Source organism: Ziziphus jujuba, chromosome 9 (genome assembly GCF_031755915.1).
Source record: "Ziziphus jujuba cultivar Dongzao chromosome 9, ASM3175591v1".
In the NCBI taxonomy this organism is placed as follows: Eukaryota; Viridiplantae; Streptophyta; class Magnoliopsida; order Rosales; family Rhamnaceae; genus Ziziphus; species Ziziphus jujuba.
Genome location: NC_083387.1, coordinates 4,985,408 through 5,007,948, shown reverse-complemented (window position 1 = coordinate 5,007,948; position 22,541 = coordinate 4,985,408). Strand labels below are relative to the sequence as shown.

General features: G+C 32.5%; 2 protein-coding genes across 7 annotated transcripts; one reads left to right on the top strand and one right to left on the bottom strand.

Moving 5' to 3' along the window:
• Positions 1-553: 553 nt before the first annotated feature.
• LOC107425767 (probable methyltransferase PMT3) lies at positions 554-5,711 on the bottom strand. 4 transcript variants are annotated; one of them, XM_048481560.2, is made up of 8 exons: positions 5,563-5,711; positions 3,990-4,478; positions 3,672-3,836; positions 3,396-3,578; positions 2,692-3,286; positions 2,012-2,124; positions 1,670-1,890; positions 554-1,182 (listed from the first exon to the last, which is right to left on the bottom strand). In XM_048481560.2, exons 2-8 carry the CDS (start codon positions 4,230-4,232, stop codon positions 861-863), a joined length of 1,842 nt encoding a protein of 613 aa, XP_048337517.2. In that variant the 5' UTR covers positions 4,233-4,478; positions 5,563-5,711; the 3' UTR covers positions 554-860. The 4 variants fall into 4 exon arrangements, with proteins under 4 accessions (XP_048337517.2, XP_048337516.2, XP_048337514.2 ...); XM_048481559.2 differs by lacking the exon at positions 5,563-5,711 and adding an exon at positions 5,389-5,514; XM_048481557.2 differs by lacking the exon at positions 5,563-5,711 and adding an exon at positions 4,880-5,351.
• Positions 5,712-6,028: 317 nt separating this feature from the next.
• LOC107425768 (uncharacterized) lies at positions 6,029-10,103 on the top strand. Of its 3 annotated transcripts, none has more exons than XM_016035799.4 (9): positions 6,029-6,296; positions 6,380-6,503; positions 6,646-6,719; positions 7,044-7,124; positions 7,949-8,041; positions 8,270-8,389; positions 8,696-8,767; positions 8,910-8,987; positions 9,552-10,103. In XM_016035799.4, the coding sequence occupies exons 2-9, from the start codon at positions 6,404-6,406 to the stop codon at positions 9,741-9,743; spliced, it is 810 nt and encodes a 269-aa protein (XP_015891285.1). In that variant the 5' UTR covers positions 6,029-6,296; positions 6,380-6,403; the 3' UTR covers positions 9,744-10,103. The 3 variants fall into 3 exon arrangements, with proteins under 3 accessions (XP_015891285.1, XP_015891287.1, XP_048337518.1); XM_016035801.4 differs by having other exon boundaries at positions 6,371-6,503; XM_048481561.2 differs by lacking the exon at positions 7,044-7,124.
• Positions 10,104-22,541: the final 12,438 nt, after the last annotated feature.

Sequence of the window (22,541 nt, the reverse complement as noted above, 5' to 3'; positions counted from 1 at the left end):
GCTCCTAAAATTGTTCGTTGGGCAAACAAATGAATGAATGGTTTTGCAGTTCCTCAACAGTTTTTAAGGCGTTTATATTAATGCCATTTGCTGATTCGAAGGTGCAAAGCACCTGAATGTAAATTGGATTTTGGAAATGGAAGGAATCATATTACTATTAGTTAAATTGGTTTCCTCTATCTGGTAGCTTTTGTTTGCATTTAAATTAACCACAAATTACTGTTTTATGGGCTAAATAAGTTTTCAAAATTTAATCTATGACAGTACAGAGAGTAAACAAGCTCAAAGCATGTTATGATATGCTTTTCTAGATCCGCTAATTGTGCATGAAAAACATACAGCTACAATGTCCTTCAATTAGTCCGGAACATGAATTTCCATGCTACTCGCAAGACCTAGTGAAACATCAAATTTTGTTAAGCTCAAGTACCATATGTATATGAAACATAAAATATACGAGTGACGAGTACAATCCACTTGACATGCACGACTTAGGAGCAGATCAGCTCCCCAGGTGGGAGAAATAACATTGAAAAAAGGCAAATAAACACAGTTATAAGGCAAACCGGTCAACCCATTTTAATTAATATCAAAATCCTTATTTCTTCAGCAGCCTCAAGACTTTTGCCATTTCAGCGCTAGGAAATGTTTTTCTTACAGTTTCCAAAATCAATAATATGCGGGTATGCTTTCTGTGTTAACTCAGGAGCAAGAAAACTAAAATAAGAAAACAAATCCAAATGCTACAAAATTATATAAATAACCAGCATCGCCTAAGCCACCTTCAGCTTTAGCAATGCCAGCATCATATGAAGTGCATGAACCTTGAAGAATAGGGTTATTATTAATTTTTTTTATTATTATTCCGAGTCCCTGAAGCTCTCGCTTGTAAGCCACATCTTCTTTTGGATGATGAACACTGTATCATCCTCGTCTTGTTCCGAGTCTTGAGATGCATCAGCCGTAGCCACTCCCTCCCAGTGTAATGCTTGCAAATATTTCTTTACGAACTCAACAACTGACCGCTTGTCACGAATAATAATGAAACCTTTAGGCCTCAGAATGCGGTCCATCTCAAGCAACAGATCCACAGCACTACATCTTTTCTTTTCAATATCAGAGAACACGGTCCAGGCATGAATCAAATCGTAAGTTCGTGGATAGGTTGAGAACGCTTCACACCTACCAAAAATGCACGCAAAAAGATGACTGAGCAATCAATATTAAATAATCTGTCAAAAAGCAAGAAACTAGTTATCATGTTTAGCATGTTATGTGTCCACAAAAAGGTTTTTCACTTCCCAATAGTAAGAAATGAGAGGCTCAATAAACAGAAGCCTGAAAACCAGTTCTCATATTTGGCAGAAATGATGGCATCAGTGTATGTGATGGTAGTTTCTGCATCATTACAAACACACACACACACACTTGCATACATATATTTACAAATATATATATATATATATATAAATGTATTTTCCTTCTGTATATCCCCACATGATTTATCAATGCATTAATGGTTCCATGATTTATTAAGTTTGTTATCTGTTCATCTTATTCCACCATTTTGCAAAATTGTACCATTATAGGGAAGAAAAAAGAAAAAAGGTCCCATTTTCTCAAACTCACCAAGTCTATGATTTCTCTTTAACAAGGTTGTAAAACATACCAGTTGTGAACTGTGCCTATGAGACCTCTATCATATATAATCTTTAGGGTGTTGGGTCCATCCTCTGGAACCACATTCATAACCCAAACATCTCTGTCCTTCAAAGCAGCTGCAAAAGAACCCATGTTCGCCTTCATGTCCATCAAGTTCCTCAATGAATCAGATTTCATGTGCGGGTTCAACAGATTCCAATAGTTCTCAACCCTTTGCTGCCAGACATCCTGCACCATATACATCCATCACAAACCAAATTCTAGTGTTTTATATAGTTTCACATGCATATTTACCCAGACAAGTTGAGCATTTGGACACGTAAACAGATGGAGTTTTGTGAGGGATTACCGTGTCCCTTTCAAACATTTCATTAGAATAGCCAAAGTCAGCTAGACGGGGAGGTGGAGTAGTTAATCGAGCAGGCCAAGGAGCCAAACCACTTCCCCTTGCTTTATGATTTTCTGAAAAAGAAAATAAGCGAAATATTTGGTCTTTAGTCATAGCTTGTTTAAGAATGCATCGCAACATGATAGAAGAACAATTAAACATTACAATTGTGGCTTTGATAGGAATTGCTTCACCACAATCATGGTCACATTAGACACCTTTAAACCTCGTTAGGGCCATTCAGTACTGGAAGATTAATCATGATAATTGATATACAAATGCCAAACATAACCTACAAGGTTGTAGTCCAATTTCTAAAAACTTGTGCACTGGATGGAGCATATTCAGTAGAATATACTTAGATTTTCAAAACAGAATATTCTATTTACCCTCAATAAATCTTCCTTCCCTATTAAACATAAATATCCCACCATTAAATTTAAAACCTATATTTAGTGTTATACAAGATCTCTAATGTTTATGGTAAAAATTACATTGAAATCCTCTTCTTATAAGATCTTTTAACCTTTAAACTTTATATTTGTTATGAAATTAATTTGGGTAAAATCTTAGATTGTGCCTCTATTAGTCAAATTTTAAACTCGACGGAAAATTTGAAATTGAAGGGTAATGTTACTCACGGTCAGAGTATGGTGTGATGCAAATCTCCATATTCACACCTGCAACAGCATCTGGATCATCATCAGATTTGCATAAGGGAGGAAGTGTACCAGGCTCTCTTTCCATGTAACAATCATTAGTCAAGGGCTTAACCCAAATAACAGTCTGGTTCCTTTTAGAAGCTATTTTCCAACACATTCGTTCTACAAGGGCACTCATTTCTCTCCATATTCTCAGATCTTCTTCATCCTGTGCATAGGCTTCAGGTGATGAGTAGGCAAAATAGCCTCCTGGTCTGAGTAACCTATCAAGCTCAAGAAGAAGGATCCCATCCCTTTGAAGCCAGTCAATCCTACAGCGAGAACAATGTGCTAGTTCAAAAGACCTACTTGGGTAGGGGAGTCTTTTTGTCCCTAGAACACCAAGATATGCTGGAATTCCTCGCTCTAAGGCAAACTGGATCTGGTTTTGATGAACATCATTGGGTGCTAAGGACATTGCAATAACATCTGAAGAAAGCAGGTAAGCTCCAAAACTAGCAACTCCACAACCAACATCAAGTACGGTCCGGAGCTTGCCTCCATTATTTATAATACTGTTTGGAAAGTCAAGCATCTGCCCGTTCAAACCATGAATATCAATGGCTTTATCCAAAAAAAGAATTAAGAATTTACACTGTTAATCTTCTATTTAAACTCATTATGAAATGGCTGTTTTTACTTACTTTCGCAATTGATGCAATGTACTTATCAGCTCCATAATGGAAGTGAGTTCCTCCTCCAGGGAATACAATCTTTTCACCTTTGACAACCATCCAGTTCTGGTCAGATTTCTCAGTTGCAAGGTGGGTATGTGGAATATTAGCTTTCCATACCTCATCTCTGCTTTTAGGCCACTTGACTGGGATCTGTTTCCATTCAAACAGAAGAGAAACTAGTAATAAATACTAAAAAATTGAAGCGCAGTATAAGTTTCCATTCTTCCATGAAATAGGACTTACCTTATATCCTGGTGGAGGAGGAATCAAACAATTATATCGCCTTTCAGCAAGTGGGCAATGTCTCTCATAATGCTCCATCAAAGACAGATCCAGCTTCAACCTTGTCTGGTAAATAAGGTTTCTGTCTAGGCATGGAATAAGTTCTGAAAGACGATCATCACAAACCTTCAAAGGAAACAGACACAATCATATTTTAGACCAAAAATACGGACAAGCATATAGAGATTTAAAAAAAAAAAAAAAAAAATGCTATCTTGTGAAAACAGAAACAAGGTTGGGGGAAAGAGGTCTAAGTTAGCTCAGCAAAGGCTCACTCACAGGGAAACTCTTTAATACAATACCGTCATCTCCATCTTCATCAAGTTTGGAAGAAGGCTCATCGGTATCTTCATCCGAACCCAAATACGAACCAAACTTTCTTAATGATTTACTGCCATACTCCAGAGGAGATGAACCACTTTTCCGAGAATATAGGTATACACAGCCAAAGATGAGCATCAAAACTAAAACTGAGGTGAGCACCTTTTTCTTTTGGCTCCCATCAGGTCTTCCTCTTGACATTTTTGTAACTGACAATTACTCTTCTACTCTGACTTCAGCATGCAGAGTTCAAAAATAAAATTTATACAGCAACCAAAAAAAAAAAAAAAAAAATGATTGACTTAAAGTTGTCAAGCTTAAGCCACTAGTTTGATTCAGAATTTCCTGAGTCTTTTCACCATCACAAGCTTGAACTAGTTCCAACTTATCAAATTCGGATCCGTTGTTTGTGTAATGTCAGTAGAGATAAATGAATGATCCACGATACTGAAACAAGCCAACCAACAAAATTTAATACATAATCACATTGTTTTTCCCTATATAAACCCAAAAGATATAATCATGCATGGTAAATAACTAGTCTGGTGAAATCAGAACAATGAAAGTTTATTCTATCCCATCCTACTGTAACTTCCTTTGAAGAATTCAGGCATAACAAGCTGATTTAGAATCACTAAGAGAATAGAGAAAAGACAAAATATAGATCTCTTATAATTGAAAAAAGAAAACAAGATTTCTCATTGCTAGACCAGTAAGATGCAATTAACTATCCTCAATTAATTTCTAACAAGTAGAAACCAGAAAACGAAAAGGATCTTATTAACGTAAAAGACAACGCCCTATCTAACAAACAAACAATTAGGACAACATAAAAAATTCAACCATACCAGCGTCAAAACAAATCAAATCTAACCCAAATCCATTGAAACAAGATCCAATCTGAAAAGTACCCGAGGTTACAAAATAACCATAAATGTCTGAAACTCTGAATAAGTATTAACTGCACCACTAACTACTAAGGAGCGTAAATTATGAAAGCGCAAGAATGAGAGTGAACGAGGGCATAAAAGGGAAACAACAAAAAGTTAATACGCGGAGATCACCGACAATCGCCAATTTTTGCCAGCTATAAATATAACACTTTTCACAAACTAGAATGAAAGAGATTGATTAGACTCAGCTCCTGAATTCCAAAAAAACAAAAAAGAAAAAGAAAAAAAAGAACGTCGGCAATGTGAACTCTCAGAAATATGAAAACTTGGGTTATTCCCAGCATGACACTGACAGTGAAAATTTCAAAACTTTATCGGAGACCCATCAACAAGTTTTGCACTTTAACTTGATGAGGCGAATTTCAAAGAAATCAAAAATGGCAATGGATCTGAAGCGTATATACCTGGGTGGATGAGAGAGAATTTTGAAGGGGAGAGATAGAAAAAGAAAGAGTAAATGCGGTGAGCAGAGAATTCGTAGGAAAAAACTATACTCTATATATATATATATATATATAGTACGACAAAATCTACCTCATAAAATTAGTTAGAGAGTTTTTGTTATAGTGGAAGCTCACCTCTTTCACTTTCATTCCACATTCCAATTCCATGCCTTCGTCTGTGACTGTCACATATGCATTCCACAGACAACACGACAAATTACAGTTGTCGTTTTTGTTGTTGTTTTTTGGGATTCAGAATCGGAATGCAATGCTACCGAACGTCGCACTATATAGTCTCCTCGTTAATTGCATTTGTACCAGAATTCTTATTTGTTTATTTAATTTTTATTAAGTCTTCGTCTGATTCATTCTGGTCGGGAAAACTGGAAAAAAATGCGTATTCGCCTACTTACACAAAATCCGTCGGTTTCTTTCTTTCTTTCTCATTCTCATATAAATACGGCAATGGAGACTCGTGGGTGTTGACTTTTGTGTTGTCCGTTGACCAGCTTAGCTACTAAACGGCATGTCGTCATGTGTTTATGCATGTAAGCCTGTAATTTGTCAATCTGCTGTGGGAAGAAGAATTTGGAAAACGACATTTGCCATGGTTAACGAAGAACTTCGCCAGCCCGCTAATCGATCTTCTTACGACCTGTCGTTTTTCGGAGAGTGAGTAAGGGACACGTTGTTTGGAACTCTGACCTGTCGTTTTCGAAAGGATGGGGTTTTTGCAAAGAAATCTGTTGGTTAGGGTAAGCGACTAGAGAGTTTAAAGAGAGGTTCGCGTTTGGCGAAAAGCCAGAAATTGCTCTGAGAGTGAGGAGGAAAATTTTCAGTTTTACTTTTGCCTCGTTAAGCACAAAGAGGTTCGGTATTTTATTTTATTTCCTGAATTTGCGAAACTCAAATATGTTGAATCTTAACTCGATACGCTATTTAGCTGTTGCAGAAATTCATAATTATATTGAAAAAGATGGAGAAGAGCAGCTCAGAATCTTCGAAAGGGAAAAAACGCCAGCGAGAGGCAGACTCTGTAGCTGAAAGCAGCGATATCGATCAGATTCTATCCCTAGGTATATTCTCTCTGTTATTTCCCTGACCTTTTCTTTGTTTTAGAAAATATATATATATATATATATATATGCATACATATTTTATCGTTAATATCATTATGTGAGTGTTTATATCGATTGTCGTAATTTATTGCAAATGCAGAGCACAATCTTACTTTCAGCGATACAATGGTGGCGCTTCAAATAATGCGTGCTCAGTTTCCCCACATTGACAAGGTCAGGAGGATTTTTTTTTTTTTTCCCAATTAAATTAGAAATCAATTTGTAGAAAAGATTATGTTTTTTGCATTGCCTTGTGGAGCTGGTGTTTGTAAAGCTTGGCTTTGTTGGAGCTGAGCGATGAACCTGGTCCCTTAGTTCCATTTCAGATTGGCTAAATTAGTCAACAAGTTATGCAGGCTTCTTATTCAACCTGCAAAAGCTGTGCACTTCCTTGAATGGCCATATTGTGTTTTTTTTTTTTTTTTTGAAAAAAAAAATAGTGAAGTTCTTTCTTTCTTATAATTATAGTTTGTTGATGCATGTTATGCATGTTTCCAGGTTTCCATTCAGCCTTTTATTCTGCGGTCGCAATTATATAGCAGTGTAAAGGACAGAACGCAAGTGGATAGGGAATTAGAGGTCTGTGTGTTTTTTTATCTCCTACTTTCAGCCCTTTGACATAGTGATGTATAGGTATTGAAGATATTATAGGTTATAGCATACTTGATGGATATTCATTTGAAGGAGGAAAAAGAAAAAGTGCATGCAGATTTCTTGGCTTTGGAGTGAGGCAGTGCATATTCTCATGCAATCCAAAATGAAGGCATTTCTATATATATATATATATATATATATTACTTTGTGTGATTTCATTTGGACTTGGTGACTCAGGGCAAAGAAAAGAGAAATAAGAATACGCTTATTTCATACTTTTTATTTTTTCCGAGCAACACCACCAGCTTTACTTCAGAAGTTCAGTGCTTGCTTGACAGTGTGTTGATAGAACTAGATCTTATGAGTTAATCATATTATGAATGACTGATTTTGTACAGAACTTGTTTGAGACTTGTACATGTCCTTTGAAAGAGCAGGGTACATTCTATTCTATTTTTGTTGATCAAGAAAAAGACAAAATAAATGTACTTTGCATGCATTATTGCATTATATTCACTTTTTATCTTAAAACCTTTTTTTTTTTTTTTTTGGGTCTGTGTATTGATTATTTTTAATTATTACACTTTTTTGCAAGATATGGTCTGTGATGGATAATAATGAGAAATGATTCCTGCAGCTGACCTCAGGAAGGTAGACGAAGGTTTCTGTTTGATTTTATGTGTTGAGATACTTTAAGTTGATTTTTATAATTTGTATGTGCTTTTTTTTTTTTTTTTCCCTCTTTTTGTTCAATTTAATCTTCTGGAATATTCTCGTTTACATAGGCTATAGTATTTTTTTTCATGCAGTCTATGAGAAGGGAGAAAGTACTGAGGATTTTCAAGTTAAATACCGGACAGGATGATCATGCAATAATGTTTTCAGACGACTATCTAAATCAGGTTTCCTGTATTTTTTTTTTGTGCCCATTTAGAGGGATGATTGGATGAATTACTAGATTTGTTTTCAAAAGGAAAACTAGTTTGATATTTAAGGTTCAGTCAAAAGTAACCCTTGTACGAGTACAGTATGCTTTGTTTCTTCATATGGCTATAAACTGATGCAATATGGACTTTTTTAAGGTCCACAACAATATATTCACTAACCCTTCTACAAATACTTATGTGTAGATGGAACGTGTTGTGAAAAGATTGGAAGAAAAGAAACAGGGCAATCTGGAAGTTTTTGAGTGGTTTAAAACACACGTAATTGGTATCAAGTTGGAACCAAGCATTGAACATCAAGAGCTGGTGAGTGAATTGAAATTTCAAGTATCAATCTGCTTGTATAGTCTATTTACTGTTATGATGTCTTTTGATACCTATATAATCGCTAGTATGCTTTTACCTACTAAAATATTACTATAAATGGCACAATTTTGAAGTTGTTAGTGATTTATTACATGTCATTAATTTTAAGATAGAACCTAGCTTTTAACATCTTGAACATGAGTAATTCAAAATTTTAAACATCAATGTACTTCTATCATCTTTTTATTCTTTGCGATTTATTGGAGTTTGGCAAGAGAGTTTTTCTGAAAGGTATATTTACTGCAGTGTGCACTCTTATCACTTGGAGGAAAGGTGAAGGATGAACATGTCTCCCTCTTAATCAATGCTGGCCTTCTTGTAAGTGAACTCAAGACATCATGATTCATTAGTCATGTGTCAGCCTTTTCAGTCCTCATGATTGTTTTGAATGTCAATATATTCTATTCTTTTCTTTGTGATTGTTTTCCTTTAATTTTGCTTACACTGACATTACTACCAGACTCGGCAGCTTATCGATCCAAACATGTACTGGTTTGCAATTCCAAATATTGGTTCAGTACTCAAGGGCCTCTATCAGGTATATGGTCTGTCCAGATTGTGAAAGTCTAAGTGTACTTTCTTCATTTGATACTTTTGTACGAATGGCAGAAGCCAATTATCTGACTGTTAGGTGCTTAAACTAACACAAGGTCAATGCTTTAAACTTTTATGGTTCTAGGGCTAGACATGGGTATTGGAATTCATCGTGCTTAGATTCCTCTTATTTAAGCAGGGGAAAATGGATTGGTGTTCAGACATTTTAGTAGACAGTCCGTGAACTTAGCAATTTGACATTTAAAGTGCAAATCACTCTCTCTCTCTCTCTCTCCCCCCAGTAATATTGTTTCTTTAAATTATGTTAAAATCTATCTGAGTGAATTCATGGAAATTTCTTTTTCTTCTCTTCTCATGGCAGGTGGTGGTAATTAGCTTATTAACTAAGTTTATTTTATTTTTCTTACCATACCTATATCCTATTGGAATATAACTAATAAAGAAACTCAATAGCGTCGCACGTACTCAAAATTTTCAACAGATTAAATATCGAAGTTTTGAATCTTAACATTTGTAGATGAGCAATTTTTATTTGCTTCTTGTTCAGGGAAGAAAGGAAATTCTTTCTCTTCTGAACCGCAGGAGATACAAAGAAATGATGCTTGCTCCTTTGGAGAAGAAGCGTCTTCGGTTTTCACCACTTGATATGAGATTCCATCTTCGTGATCTGATTGGCTCAGGCCACCTCAAAACTATCCAGACACCAACTGGTTTAGTTGTTCGGGTATCAAAAGATTGAAATCTAGGGAGGTTGCCATCTCCCAACGGATCCATTCAATGATAACATTACACCACTTAGTTGCACGTTCAGAATAGGTAATAGTAGCGGTAGCTGATCCTTTGGTGATGGCCAAATTTTCCCCCAACAAATTACATAGCGCTCTTCTTCAGGCTGGGAATGAAACAAAGATATCAGCTGATCCTGTGCCTCCTCTTAAATTAATGCAAGATGATGTGAGCATTCGCTTCTAGGTTTTCTGATAGAAATTTTCTTCTTGATTTTTTAAAATTTTTTACTGTATAATTATTGTGAGATACAGCTGAACTTTTTTTCAAATTAATTGCATTCATCAGGCTTTTATGCGTCCTAGAATTTCTATCTGGGTTTTCCATTTCTCATTTATTTTCTGTGTCTTCCTAGAATTATAATACTTATATATATATGATGTCTGATTGATGTGTATGCTAAAATGAATTACAGTTGGCCTCTTTTTGATGTATTGAAGACCTTGGTGTCAAAGTTATTTGCTAAAGATATAGGCTAAAGCCTAATTTTCTAGACGTTAAACTTTTAAATCTGTCTTACATTTTCTAGCAGTGGGTTTTATGGTGGTAATAATAACTTTCATACAATTCAAACTGCCCGTGCTCGGAGTCCTAACTAAATTGAAATGCAAGGGGATTGTTGGTCGTCCACTGTTATTGTGAGCTGTCGACATAGAATTAATTAATGTGGAAATTAACACGAGTGAAATTCATAATTTAATATGTTAAAATCCAAGTTGCCGAAGAATATTAAGACAAAAATCATTGTGAAGCGTGGCAGTATGGCCGACATAGGAAACGAATTTGCGTGACTGGAAGCGATGAGGTTGGTGAAGAAAAATATATAATAAGATTAGCAAAGCAAATTTATTTTTGAGAAGGTAAAATCATTGAGTACATGAGAAATGACAAGACTTGTTGATGCATGTGCAATGAAGACTGTATGATTGCACTGATGAGCAATATTGGATATTTACTGGAACTTTGAGTATAAAACACATGATTGGTATTTAATTCACGAATTAGAGGACGCCAGAATATTGGTTGATGTTATTGAAATCAGCGTTGTCAAATTATAAATTGATTTGTATTATGATATCACTATACTCATTGGCCCGGGGTCTACAAACTGATTTTCTATCTGAGTTTCTTTTTTCTTTTTTCTTTTTTTTCTTTTTTTTTTAAAAATAGTTGAGAGAGATAGGAATCTCAAATTCTTCTGAACTTATTTATCTCTTTTGATTCTTTGAAGTTTTTTGAGAAAAAAAATAGTAATAATAATACATAGAGGATGTAGCAGAGACAAATGCTGCATTTTGAGTAGCTAGGATGAAATTATTGGGTGGCTAAAAGAGACTCAAAACTGTGCAATAACAGTGAGGAAGATCAAATGGGAAGCCGTGACTGTGAAAGAGAACACTGATGGCTTTGATTTTCCTTTATTTTCTTGAAGAAATGGGAAGACTGGTTGACACGTTTAAAGAAAGATCTTGAACTTACAAATCAGGACTATCTTGACCCCACTGGCCCTACTAATCCATCCATTGGCCCAAATTTTTCTATAGGCTGGGTCCGTGATTCCAAAGTTTTATATCATCATTGATTTCATTGTGTTAAATTACATGACTTGCCAAACTGGACTACTTGGGAATATCTTGATGAGTAAAATACTTGATTTACGGCTTTGATAGGTTGAGATGGGGAGCAGGGGAATCTTCAAGTTAACTCTGAGTCATAATGATTGTTTTTCAAAGTTGTGATTGGTATATAGTTATTACACCCCTATGGCTAGAAACTAAACAAGAGGAGCTGGTCCATTTCAAAATTACCTTTTCATTTCATGATTGGGATTTTTATGATTTTTGGATCTTGTTGGTTTATGTCTCAATTATTTTTATGCATTGTGGACACCATTATTTTTTTTTGCAGATGTCACCTTTGATTCTCATTCTGCATTGAATTATCCCTCACAACAGTGCTAGGTTGTGTTTGTTGCTGCCCCAGGCTCCTATTGGCACCCTATAAGATAGTGAGACCAAACATCCATTTCTGAAATCTGTGTCCTGTATAATTTATTTTGCCCTAAAAAAAATGCAGGAACATTGATGTTGAATGCTCATGAAAAACATGGGGGAACAGAAGGTGAAGTTGAACTGTGATGGGGAGCTTTGTTTGGAGAGAGAGAGAGAGAGAGAGAGAGAAGCTTGTCAAATTATTTATTAAGTGATAGATATTTGTTTTGTACTTATTCTAGTTAATTATTTTACGTGTTTGTTAGCACATTAAAATTCTTCATACATCCAAAATGATGGCCCAAATACCTGACCAAGATGGAATTTGATTGGACACTTTGCAGGAACTGGACCAATCTCTCCTAATGTTGGCGAAAGAAAGGTTGGCCTCCGTGTTCCAATGCTGATGGCGACATAGCCATGTATGGTATTATTGTTAGTAATCCATCTTTTTATATAGGATTTTTGATTGCTTACTGCTTTGCCTTCAACCACAGATATTCTATAGCCATAATTGAGAGGATATATATACACACACAAAGTTATGTTATGTTGGGAATAATATAAGATGGGAACGTACTATCTGATGACATCTACATAGAAAATAGGCATTACCTAACATTTGGCTAGTGCTCGTTCAAAATACAGACGGCCAGTGAGGAGAGGGTTTGATATTCCTCTTGATCCCCTGTACAATTCTCTTAGTTGCTATCAAAGAAATAACTCAGGGTTAAAAATCAAACACTCAGTGGGGTTTAAAATTGAGATGAATAGTTTTGGTGCACAATTGATTGATTAGCTGGCGCAGTGAGCATGACATGGGTAGTACACTCTGCTTTAAGGTCCTTGCTTAAACAGTTTTAGAATAAGCATAGAGATTAAAAGGTTTAGGCCTTAATCTGTCAGAATTGATGGACATTTTTTAAATGCTTAATCGTGATGAATTGAGTTGTTGTCCTCTTAAATTTTGTAACATGTACATTCTTGTTGAAATTTTAATAAATATGCGGATCTCAATGCTGTGTTACATATGTTGCATAATTTTTATAATTTTTTTAGGTACAAAAAGAAAAAATATAGAAAGAAGATGATGTTTTTAGATTTTATTTAGGTACATTATGAACAATCCCTGTTCCAGACTCGTTCCATTATAGAAATTATTACATGGATGACGTGAAAGTTCCTCATGATACTTCATGTCCATACAACAGGTTGATGTATTTCGTTTGCAGGTGTATAGCTTTTCTTTTTCTTTCTTTCCACATAAACCAAGTCCCATATATACCAAACTTCCAAATAAGCACACGTAGTAGAAAATTTTGGATGGTGAAAATGAAGTTTTATATATGGTTTTCTTTAATGATATAGATAATATAGATGGCGTGTCTAGGATCTCTGATGAATTAAAATAAACTTGCGTATCATCTAGTGGGGACTTGGGGCTCTTTTCTGTAAACCATTCAAAAGAAAATTAATTTATTAATTATTAGATTAAACTGCAAAGATGTTAGTTTATAAGAATATAACTCAAGCTAATGTTAGTCATGTGAAAGTCTGTAGACTTTCTAAGCACCAACACATATGTCCTTTGGGGAAAAATAGTTTATGCTTTTTCTTAAAGCCAAAACTATCTGAAAATAGGTGTTAGAAAGGAATCTTTTCTATGGATATTTCAACAAAGCATAGAGGAATATGCCAGTGACAGGACCCGGGAACCTTTTTTCTCTCAAATTAGAGACAACTAATAAGAAAACATGAAACGAAATTAAAAAGAAAAAGAGAAAAATAAAGCCTTGAAATCAGTGTCAAATTGGCAAATTCAGAACATAAGGGGTACTTTAAAATATATATATAATAACAAAAATAATTATCTGAAATATTTGTCTCTTTATCAATCAGAATTTGTGATAAATTCATTGTAACAGCAATTTCGCTAGCTATCTTTTTGGCATGGTGTTTATATAGTGTGTCGTAGGCATGCCCATGTAATCTTGATTCTGTCTCTAAATCTCATTCTATTTTATTTAATTGAAAATCTAGTCATACATGCAAGTAAAACTTTCTCAATTTGTTTTTTAATATATAAGAAAAAATCCGATGGGATACTTTATCTTATGGAAGATCTTTGACTTGTTAGTGACATCTATTAGTTATATTTTAGATTTCTTGTAGATTAAGAATACTGTAAACATATGTGTGATTCGTGTATTTTATTATTATCTGATGTTTTATATAATTGTAATTTGTAAACTGAGGACAAAACGAAGAAACCATTGTTTGGATGACCCTTTTTCTTAAACGAAAGGGAAAAATATATAATACTTCATTTAATTATGTAGGAATATAATACACTATAACTGTCATTAAGTTTTGGCTTCTGTCTGCAACCTTCACAAGGATATATGGTTGGTATTGGTAATATTATTATTGTTTTTAGCGTTTGTACTTTACTGATATCCTCTAGGATCTTGGTCTTCAACTTTGGTAATTTAGAAAGTTATCCAACATGTATATATATATATATATATATATATATACATGTATAATAATATGATCTATTGAGCGGAAACATATTAATATATCAAATGCTAAAGGTGTTGCATTAATTAATAATTTAATATTAAATTTTTTATTTCACAAAATGCGATATTTAACCCTTATTACATTATTAAATTTCTAATATAAAATGGGTGCTGTGTCCTAGTAAATTAAAAATGTATCTATTTGGTTGAGTTGGGTTATAACTACTTAAATATGAACATGCTAACATTCTACATTAAAATTACAATTGCAAAAAATTGTGTTATAGGAAAAGTGAAGATTTGAGTCTAATTAATGAATCACGAATACTCAGTGAATTAATATTTTAGGAGCATATTCAAAGGGGATCTTTAAAATAAAGAGTATTTTTTTAATAATAAAAAATATTTTTTTAACATAAATAGTAGAATTTTAAAAACTCTTCTGATAATGCTTTTCATATGATGCTCTTTATTTTTATTTTTGGTATAAACATTTATTTTTGTGTTTACATCCCTCATTGTTTGCTTGAATTTTCTATCAATTATTAATAATTAAAAGATAAAAAATAATAATTAATAATTAAAGCATGAAAATGGCTTAGAAATTTATTTCAATATTAAATTAATTTATATAATATTCAATATACAAAGTGAATTTAGTTCTCTACATTTTAAGAGTCAATCCATTTTTTATTTTAAAAAGTTAAAATAAAAAATAGATTGTTTTATTTTAAACCGAAAAATATATATAAAAAATAATTAGAAAATACTCTAATTAAAATTACTTTAGATTTACTTAATTAGATTGTAACTTTTTTTTTTGCTTCCTTTTTGCTAATTATATATTTAGACGGTAATTTTGGATCAATATTTGATGCTGATGTTGATTTTTGATAATAATACAGTAGCTAAAAATTAATGGACTATAAGTTAAAAGCCGGCATATGCACCTTTCATAGGGGCAAACCGAATATGCCTAATTAAAACACATTATGTTTATTTTTCCGAGGAGAACTTTATTAACATTAGCAAATCTTAAAATTACCTTATATAATTTTATACCGATTTTATAGACAAAATTAGCGGTCAACAAAATATACAGAAAGAGAATTGTCCATAGAAAAACTTGATTTATTAGTGTTATCCAAACCTTTTCTTGAAAGTTATGTGCTAACTTATATTTAGGTTAGGCATTTAAGACTAATTAAAATTAAATTAATTACATAATCACTTTTTTGATTAATTATGATGGTGTGGGGTTTATAGGTTTTCCGTATAGCTGCTGATTATTCAACGACAAGTTGATGGAGTTAGCAACAAAAATAAAAATAAAAAAATAAAAAAAAGGGCCATGGACTACCCCACTTGAGTTGTTTTCATAAAAATGCCTTGCACATCAAAAGACAAATTAACTTTATCCACATGGACAAGGCACCGAACTAGATGATGATCTGAAATAACTGACCAAGATAGTTAACTTTAAAATTTTTGTTTTTGTTTTCATGTTTTCCCAGTACCATGAAGTTGGTGGCATGGAATGGGGGATTTTATATATAGCATTATTTGAGGTAGTACAAACTTTTTCTTTCTTTTTAGAAGGAGATCTATATATGGGTTTAGTTATTTTTTATCTCTGTTTCTTTTTGGATATTTTCATGAAAAACTAGTCAGCCAGAGATTTTTGTTTTGTTTGATGTTGCAACAGCTATTATTTTGTTGGTGTATATATATATATAGTGTCAAGCTCAGCAAAAGCTGCCTTCTTCATGTAGATATTGGATTGTTACGTTGAAATTAATTAAAACTGCCAATGTTTTATACTAAATAACTGCGATCAATCAAACATGGTAACTGCTGCTAGGGTCAGTTTTAAGTTGCCATCCAATCCATGCTCTCAAGTTTCATGGCCATGGAGGGGACCATCCTAGATATATTGGTTTTTGCTTTTTTGAAGTACTGATCCAATTCATCTTTCAATCGCCACTTCATTAACCTATTTGATATGACAAAAGGGAAAAGATAAACAATAAAAAAGATTCCTTGGAATAGGATACAATATATATATATATATATATATATATATATCTCAATTAGAAAATTAAGTTTCTAGTTTAAATATGATCAATATAACAAATGTCATGTCAATATTTTTCAAAATAAAATGAAAAATAATTTCTAAGATATTGGTTATATATATATATATATGAATGAGGTTATTTCAGTGCATTTTGAAAACAATCTAGTAATATTATTATTATTTTCTCAGTCAATAATTCTGATTTAAGATCTTTATATCTTATTATTTTTTATTGAAAAAAAAAATGTATTGTAAGTCATGTGAAGATGGAATATTGGATAGAGGCAAAGATGATCCTAATACTACCCCCCACAAAAACTTGTTTGGAAATAGCAACAACTAAGAAGGTTTGATGAAGCTTATTATCTAGGGCATATGGATCCCAAAGCCAATTCAAAAAACCAATCAGAGTGTGGGTGCCTAGGAGCCAAATTATATGGCGGGGTTAAATTATTATGTTAGCGATGGGGGTGGTGGACCACTAAAATTTAGAATCTTAGATTGATAGAGAGGAAGGTGGATGTTGATAACCAATTAATAGCCTCTCTGATAAGTTGTTCTTTTGTCAACATTAATTTTTGCTCGACCCAAACACTGTCCTACACGCGTCCTTCTGTCTCATGACATGTAATCACCAAAACATAATTGTCTCTCTTTAAACATTTTATTGTCTGTTAAATGTGCTGCAGGATCAAATTTTTCCTTTTTTTCTATTATCTATTTATATGTATGGGATGTGTATCTCTTACACTGTTAATTATCATCATCATTTTAAGTTCTGAATGTCTCAAAACTTAATTAATGGTTATAAAATGAATTTAATTAATTTGTATATAAAATGAATAGAATAATGAATTAAAAGACATTAGTATTGATTATTGAAAGGTGGACTAATTGGTCAGACATTAGTACTTGATTATTTAAGTATCAGACATTAGCTTAGAAGTCACGGATTAATTGGTCACTCTCTCCATTATTGAAAGCTGAAAATGAAAAAGGTACAAAAATGTTTAGAATTAACATGGTATAAATAACTAGAGGCAGAAAGCAAATTGAAGAAGTGCATGTCTAAATGAAAAAGTATAATTTTTGGCTAAGTTTATGAAAGTGTAGTTGAAATACAGCTTTCAAACGCTAGTAGGTAGTACTAAAGGCCCCCCACCCTATACCCTCTAAATAAGCTTTTAATTAGGGTTTGAAACAAGCGGCAACTAAAAATCCTGATTCCCCCAAAACCCCAAAAAAAAAATAATAATAAATAAGTAAAAAATTATATGCATGGAGCTATCAGCATCCACGTACATATATATATATATATATAATATAAAATTATATTTACATTTATTCATAAGAGAAAAGCCAAAATGTGTGGTATGGTTTTGATTTTTGATATTGTCATTGACAGGAGATGTGGGTCCTCTCTCTATCTTCTTTAAAAATAATTTCAATTAATTTTTCTCTAATCACAAATCCCTCATGTGATAGTTATGCATGGATTTTGTGAAATATATGTTATTTTTATATTATATTTCCTCACTTTTCTTCTCTTCTTCTGCTTCTTCTTTTTCTTTTTCTTTTTCTTCTTCTTTATGTTCTGTGTCTTTCTGTCTGTGTCTTTGTGGGTCTGAGTTTGCATTTGCGGCGCAAATCAACAAGCGACATGTAAAACCCTTACCTCCTGAACCTCCCAATACACGCTTTCTCTCATCGCAAAAAAAATAAAATAAAATAAAATAAAAACTCATTGTCTAACAAAACCAATCTTTGCCACCTGTTACAAGACGCGTGCTAGATACAGGCTTCACATCACATCCAAGCAAACCAAAATTATTGTTGTGTCTCCTCCTCCCCACATTTATTTTCTCTCTTCTTTCTAAATTACTTAATTTTATTTCCATATTTACTAATAATTATGATTTTAAGACTACCCTTTTGTTTCAGTGTTGTGTTGTCAGCTTCTCCCATCGCCGACGTTTGTTTTTGTTACCTCCATATTTTCATATTAATTGAAGCCATTTTCATGGAATGTTGAGTGTTAATCAACACTAATGGTCACATGAAGAAGGGACAGTTCATATATATAATATCTACTGTATTTCTTATATATTTACATTAATATTCACATTGCGTTGATGTTAACCAATATCATATTGATGGTAGTATAATAAACTCACGCCAAAGGCCTTGTGTCATCCGGTATCGCAACATAAGATCTTTTGAGTCAATAATAGGGGATTTCATATGGAAAAATTCGAACCACAATTTCTGAATTCGCAATTGTGATAATTGATTAATTTCATTCCACTAATTAATCTATTATCCTATATGATAATTTTTATTTATATTGGATAATTAATAATATGATAAATATCAAAAATTATCATTTCATCAATTAAAATAATACCTTTAATATTTAACACATGTACGTTCTCATCTTAGATTGAAAACTGGCCATAATTAATAGGATATATTCACAAAAATCAAACATATTTTTCTTGTTGTTTATATAAATTTTACAAGTGAAGAGATGCTATGAAAACATGTATCAGCTACTATTGTTATCTATGTTTGGTAATTAATTACATATATAAATAAAATTGCTGGGGGTTCCCACTTTCTTTATATCTCCATACATGGTTCTAAAATCGATCACATCCAAGAGCCTGCGTGATCAACGATGCTTATACTTGTAGAAAACAACTTCCCGCGTTTTCAAGCTATCATCCGAATCTTTTTTGATGGAGTTAAATTAATATCATTTTCACTAATTTTTTTTTCAACAAACAAATTGTCTTTTGAAAAAGACTTAAAGTTTTAAATAGACGTATCTGACCAATAGTATATCCTTTGAAAGTTTCCAGAGACGATGAGCTTCAAAAACCCTTGAGATCGATTGCATAGAAACAGTGTTCAAAATTTTTTTTCTTATGATTACTTTGCCAACAATATTTATTATCATTTAGATCAAACAGTAAGGTGTATATGTGTCAGCTTTATTGACAAAGAGGTATCGATCTAGTCTAGTTGTTCCTTCTTTCTTTCAGTGTGTACTACTGCCGAAAAACCTTGTGCTTCAAGCTTAGTATTAAAGCTGCTGCTGCAGGGCTATGGTATATATATTTTTAGTTAAAGGAGCAATTCCTTACGAAAGCTCTTGGAAAGCAACTTTTTTTATAATAATGGCTAAGACAAATAGCTTTTGGGATTTGAAATGCACAAGTTTTTTTTTTTTTTTTTCGCCTTCAATATTGTTAGCAAAAGTGTTTCTGAATGGTATAAAACACTGAGCAAATATAGATAAACATCCATAGAAAGTCGTTTCTACGCTGTAAATCGTGGACATTCTGCTTTAGATTGATAATTTTAGTTGAGGACCCCTTTCGATATATAGAAAGTAACCATGATTATATAAATATATATCTATATCAAAAGCACTTTAATATATAAATATATATCATATATATTGCAAACAGAAATAACTGCTATACCGTTGGTTCAAGAAATATGTTTCAAAAAGCATATATCAAAGATAGTGAAGTCCTTTTCTTGTAATTTAACTTTAAAAATTAAAATATATATATATATATATATATAATATTTCAAAAAGCAAAATAATTTCACGATAAATAAATTTTTAAAACTGATGAAAAATAAATTTGGTTTATAGTACTATATAAGATTGTGATCTCATCCATGTTTCGATTTTTCAAAAAAGTGTATAAAGTGTATGGGAAACTTATCTTTTCTAAAAGGTGGTTTTGGATGTAAAGTATAAAAAGTTGTCGAAATTTTTATTAAAGGAAAGAAGCTTTGTCGTTAGATCAGATTTTTCAAAAAAAAAACCCTGGATTATTTTGGATTTAAGTAAAAAAAGATTCTCAATACACTATACCAACTTTACATGGAAGCTGCAGCTCAAGAACATCAAAAGATATTATTATTATTATCTCTCTTTCTCCTTTTCTTTATTCTCTGAAATAGAAAATCAATTATGTTTTCCAAGGCTGCTCTTTAACAACTAGGTTTCCACAAAAATTTACAAGTGGTCAAGAATTTAGTTTTCCTTTTCTTTTTTAATTTTTGGGTATATGGGGATTCAAATTCAATCTCGGATAATATTTCAAATTATAAAAGAGAGATATGAAAGGATCGTCAAGAGAGACAGAGAGAGAAATTATTCTTAGTAGTCATAATATTATTGCATGTATTGTAGTACAGTTGGGGAAAGAATGAATGATAATATACATTACATCAAATATAATTAAATAGTTATTTTTTTAATTTTGATTGGATTGCAAAACTTAGGATAATCATTGAGATGATATAATTTGTATGCGTACGAGTATTAATATATAGTTTAATTATTATCGTAGGCCAAATTGACATTTATTTGTATTAATAAATATCATTATTACAAAAACCACGTGTGCATCAACACACTGGATGCTGATCTGGTAGGATGTGATTGGAACTGTTAAATACTCATAACACCAAAGATTTATTTTCAAGACAAAAAGAAAAAAAAATACAAATAAATTCAGAATTTAGAGGTCACTTACAGAAGAGGATGATGGATGAATAATATATAAATTTATATAAAAATACGTATTATGTGTTTAATTAATACCAAATGAATATATAAAAATATATAACATAACTTATGGAAGTGAATTTGAGTAAAAGGACAGTTTGAAAGGGGGAGGGGGAGAGAGAGAGAAAGAGAGAGAGAGAGAGAGAGAGAGAGAGAGAGAGGGGCCAGAAAATTATTGGTTTAGAGAGAGAGGAATATGAAGCCGTCACTCATTCTCCAACATCATCTTCATTCCCCACCTAACAAAAATTCCCTCATTGGAAAAAAACCCTAACCCTAGAATTCACAATCATTTGTATTTTTCTTTCCTTAGCTACCATGCTCATCATATTATTTAGAATAATCTTACACGTCATCCATCCCTTTTGACGTGTACCTTGCTCTATGGTTTTGCATATCTTTCGCTGCGCGTTGGATTCCTTAAATTTAGGGTTTTGTGATAAGTTTGTTTTATCAAAGTTAATGAAATTTAATCACAATTATATATATAAAGCTCTGAGTCAATTTTCTAATTCAGTGTTGGATTTAGTTAATTGATTAATTAGTCTGCACAACTTGTCAATAACCTATATTGACCCAAGGCCATTATCAATGAAGGACCCCCCCCCCCCCCCCCCCCCCCTCTTTTTCTTTCTTTCTAGATGTTTATTTTTAATTATTAATTATTTTTCAATACCAATCTCATTTTTGCTGTAATTATTTATGGTAAGCCTTTTGTTTTAATTGTCACTTCAAATAAATTAATTAATTAATAAAAAATTTAAATTTTATCCTGCTATGCCCTCGCAGTTTTGGTTTAATTACTGTTTACTCCGACAGGATTCACAATAAACTCTCTATCCCTTTGGTAAAGGTCAACATCTCTTTGTGATTCTTGCATGCCACAAAGGGTGAATGTGACCTATCATCTTTAGGGGTCCCAATTGCTGAAGTAATCCTGTTTTTGGTACTCACAGGGTATAAATGTCCTTTTTCGATACCATAAATTCTCAATTAGATATTTGTTTCATAGTCAGATAAATATTAAATTATATATAAAGATTCACAGTTTCATTAGTTGGATAATTTTGTGGTACATTATTTGGTATCTTAAATGTAGGATCATGTCTAACTATTTTTTTTTTTTAAATTTCTTTTTGTTATATATATTTTAGGTGGTAAAAAAAATGTTGTCTAACTTTGAAAAATAAAATCTCACCGATTTAGACTGAACTATAATTTTCTCTAAATTACACCAAAAAAAAAGAAAAAAGTGAGACATTGATTAGTTACATTACTAATAATAATTCAAAAAATTTTCCGTATGTTTTGTGCTAAACTATGGTAGGTGACCCCAATCCAGTCATCATCTGGCTAGCTACAATTGACATGCCCAAATAATTATTAGTAGGATGATACATGTTGTGACAAATTTCATTTTGTCTTCATTTCTATTATTATTGCCCTTCAAACATAACTCACCCAAAAACAAATATCAAAAAATTAATTTAGATAAGTGTACAGTATGTATGATGGGCTACACGTCCTTCGTCGATCATTAGTGGACCCCATATCAAAGACAATCCCTACT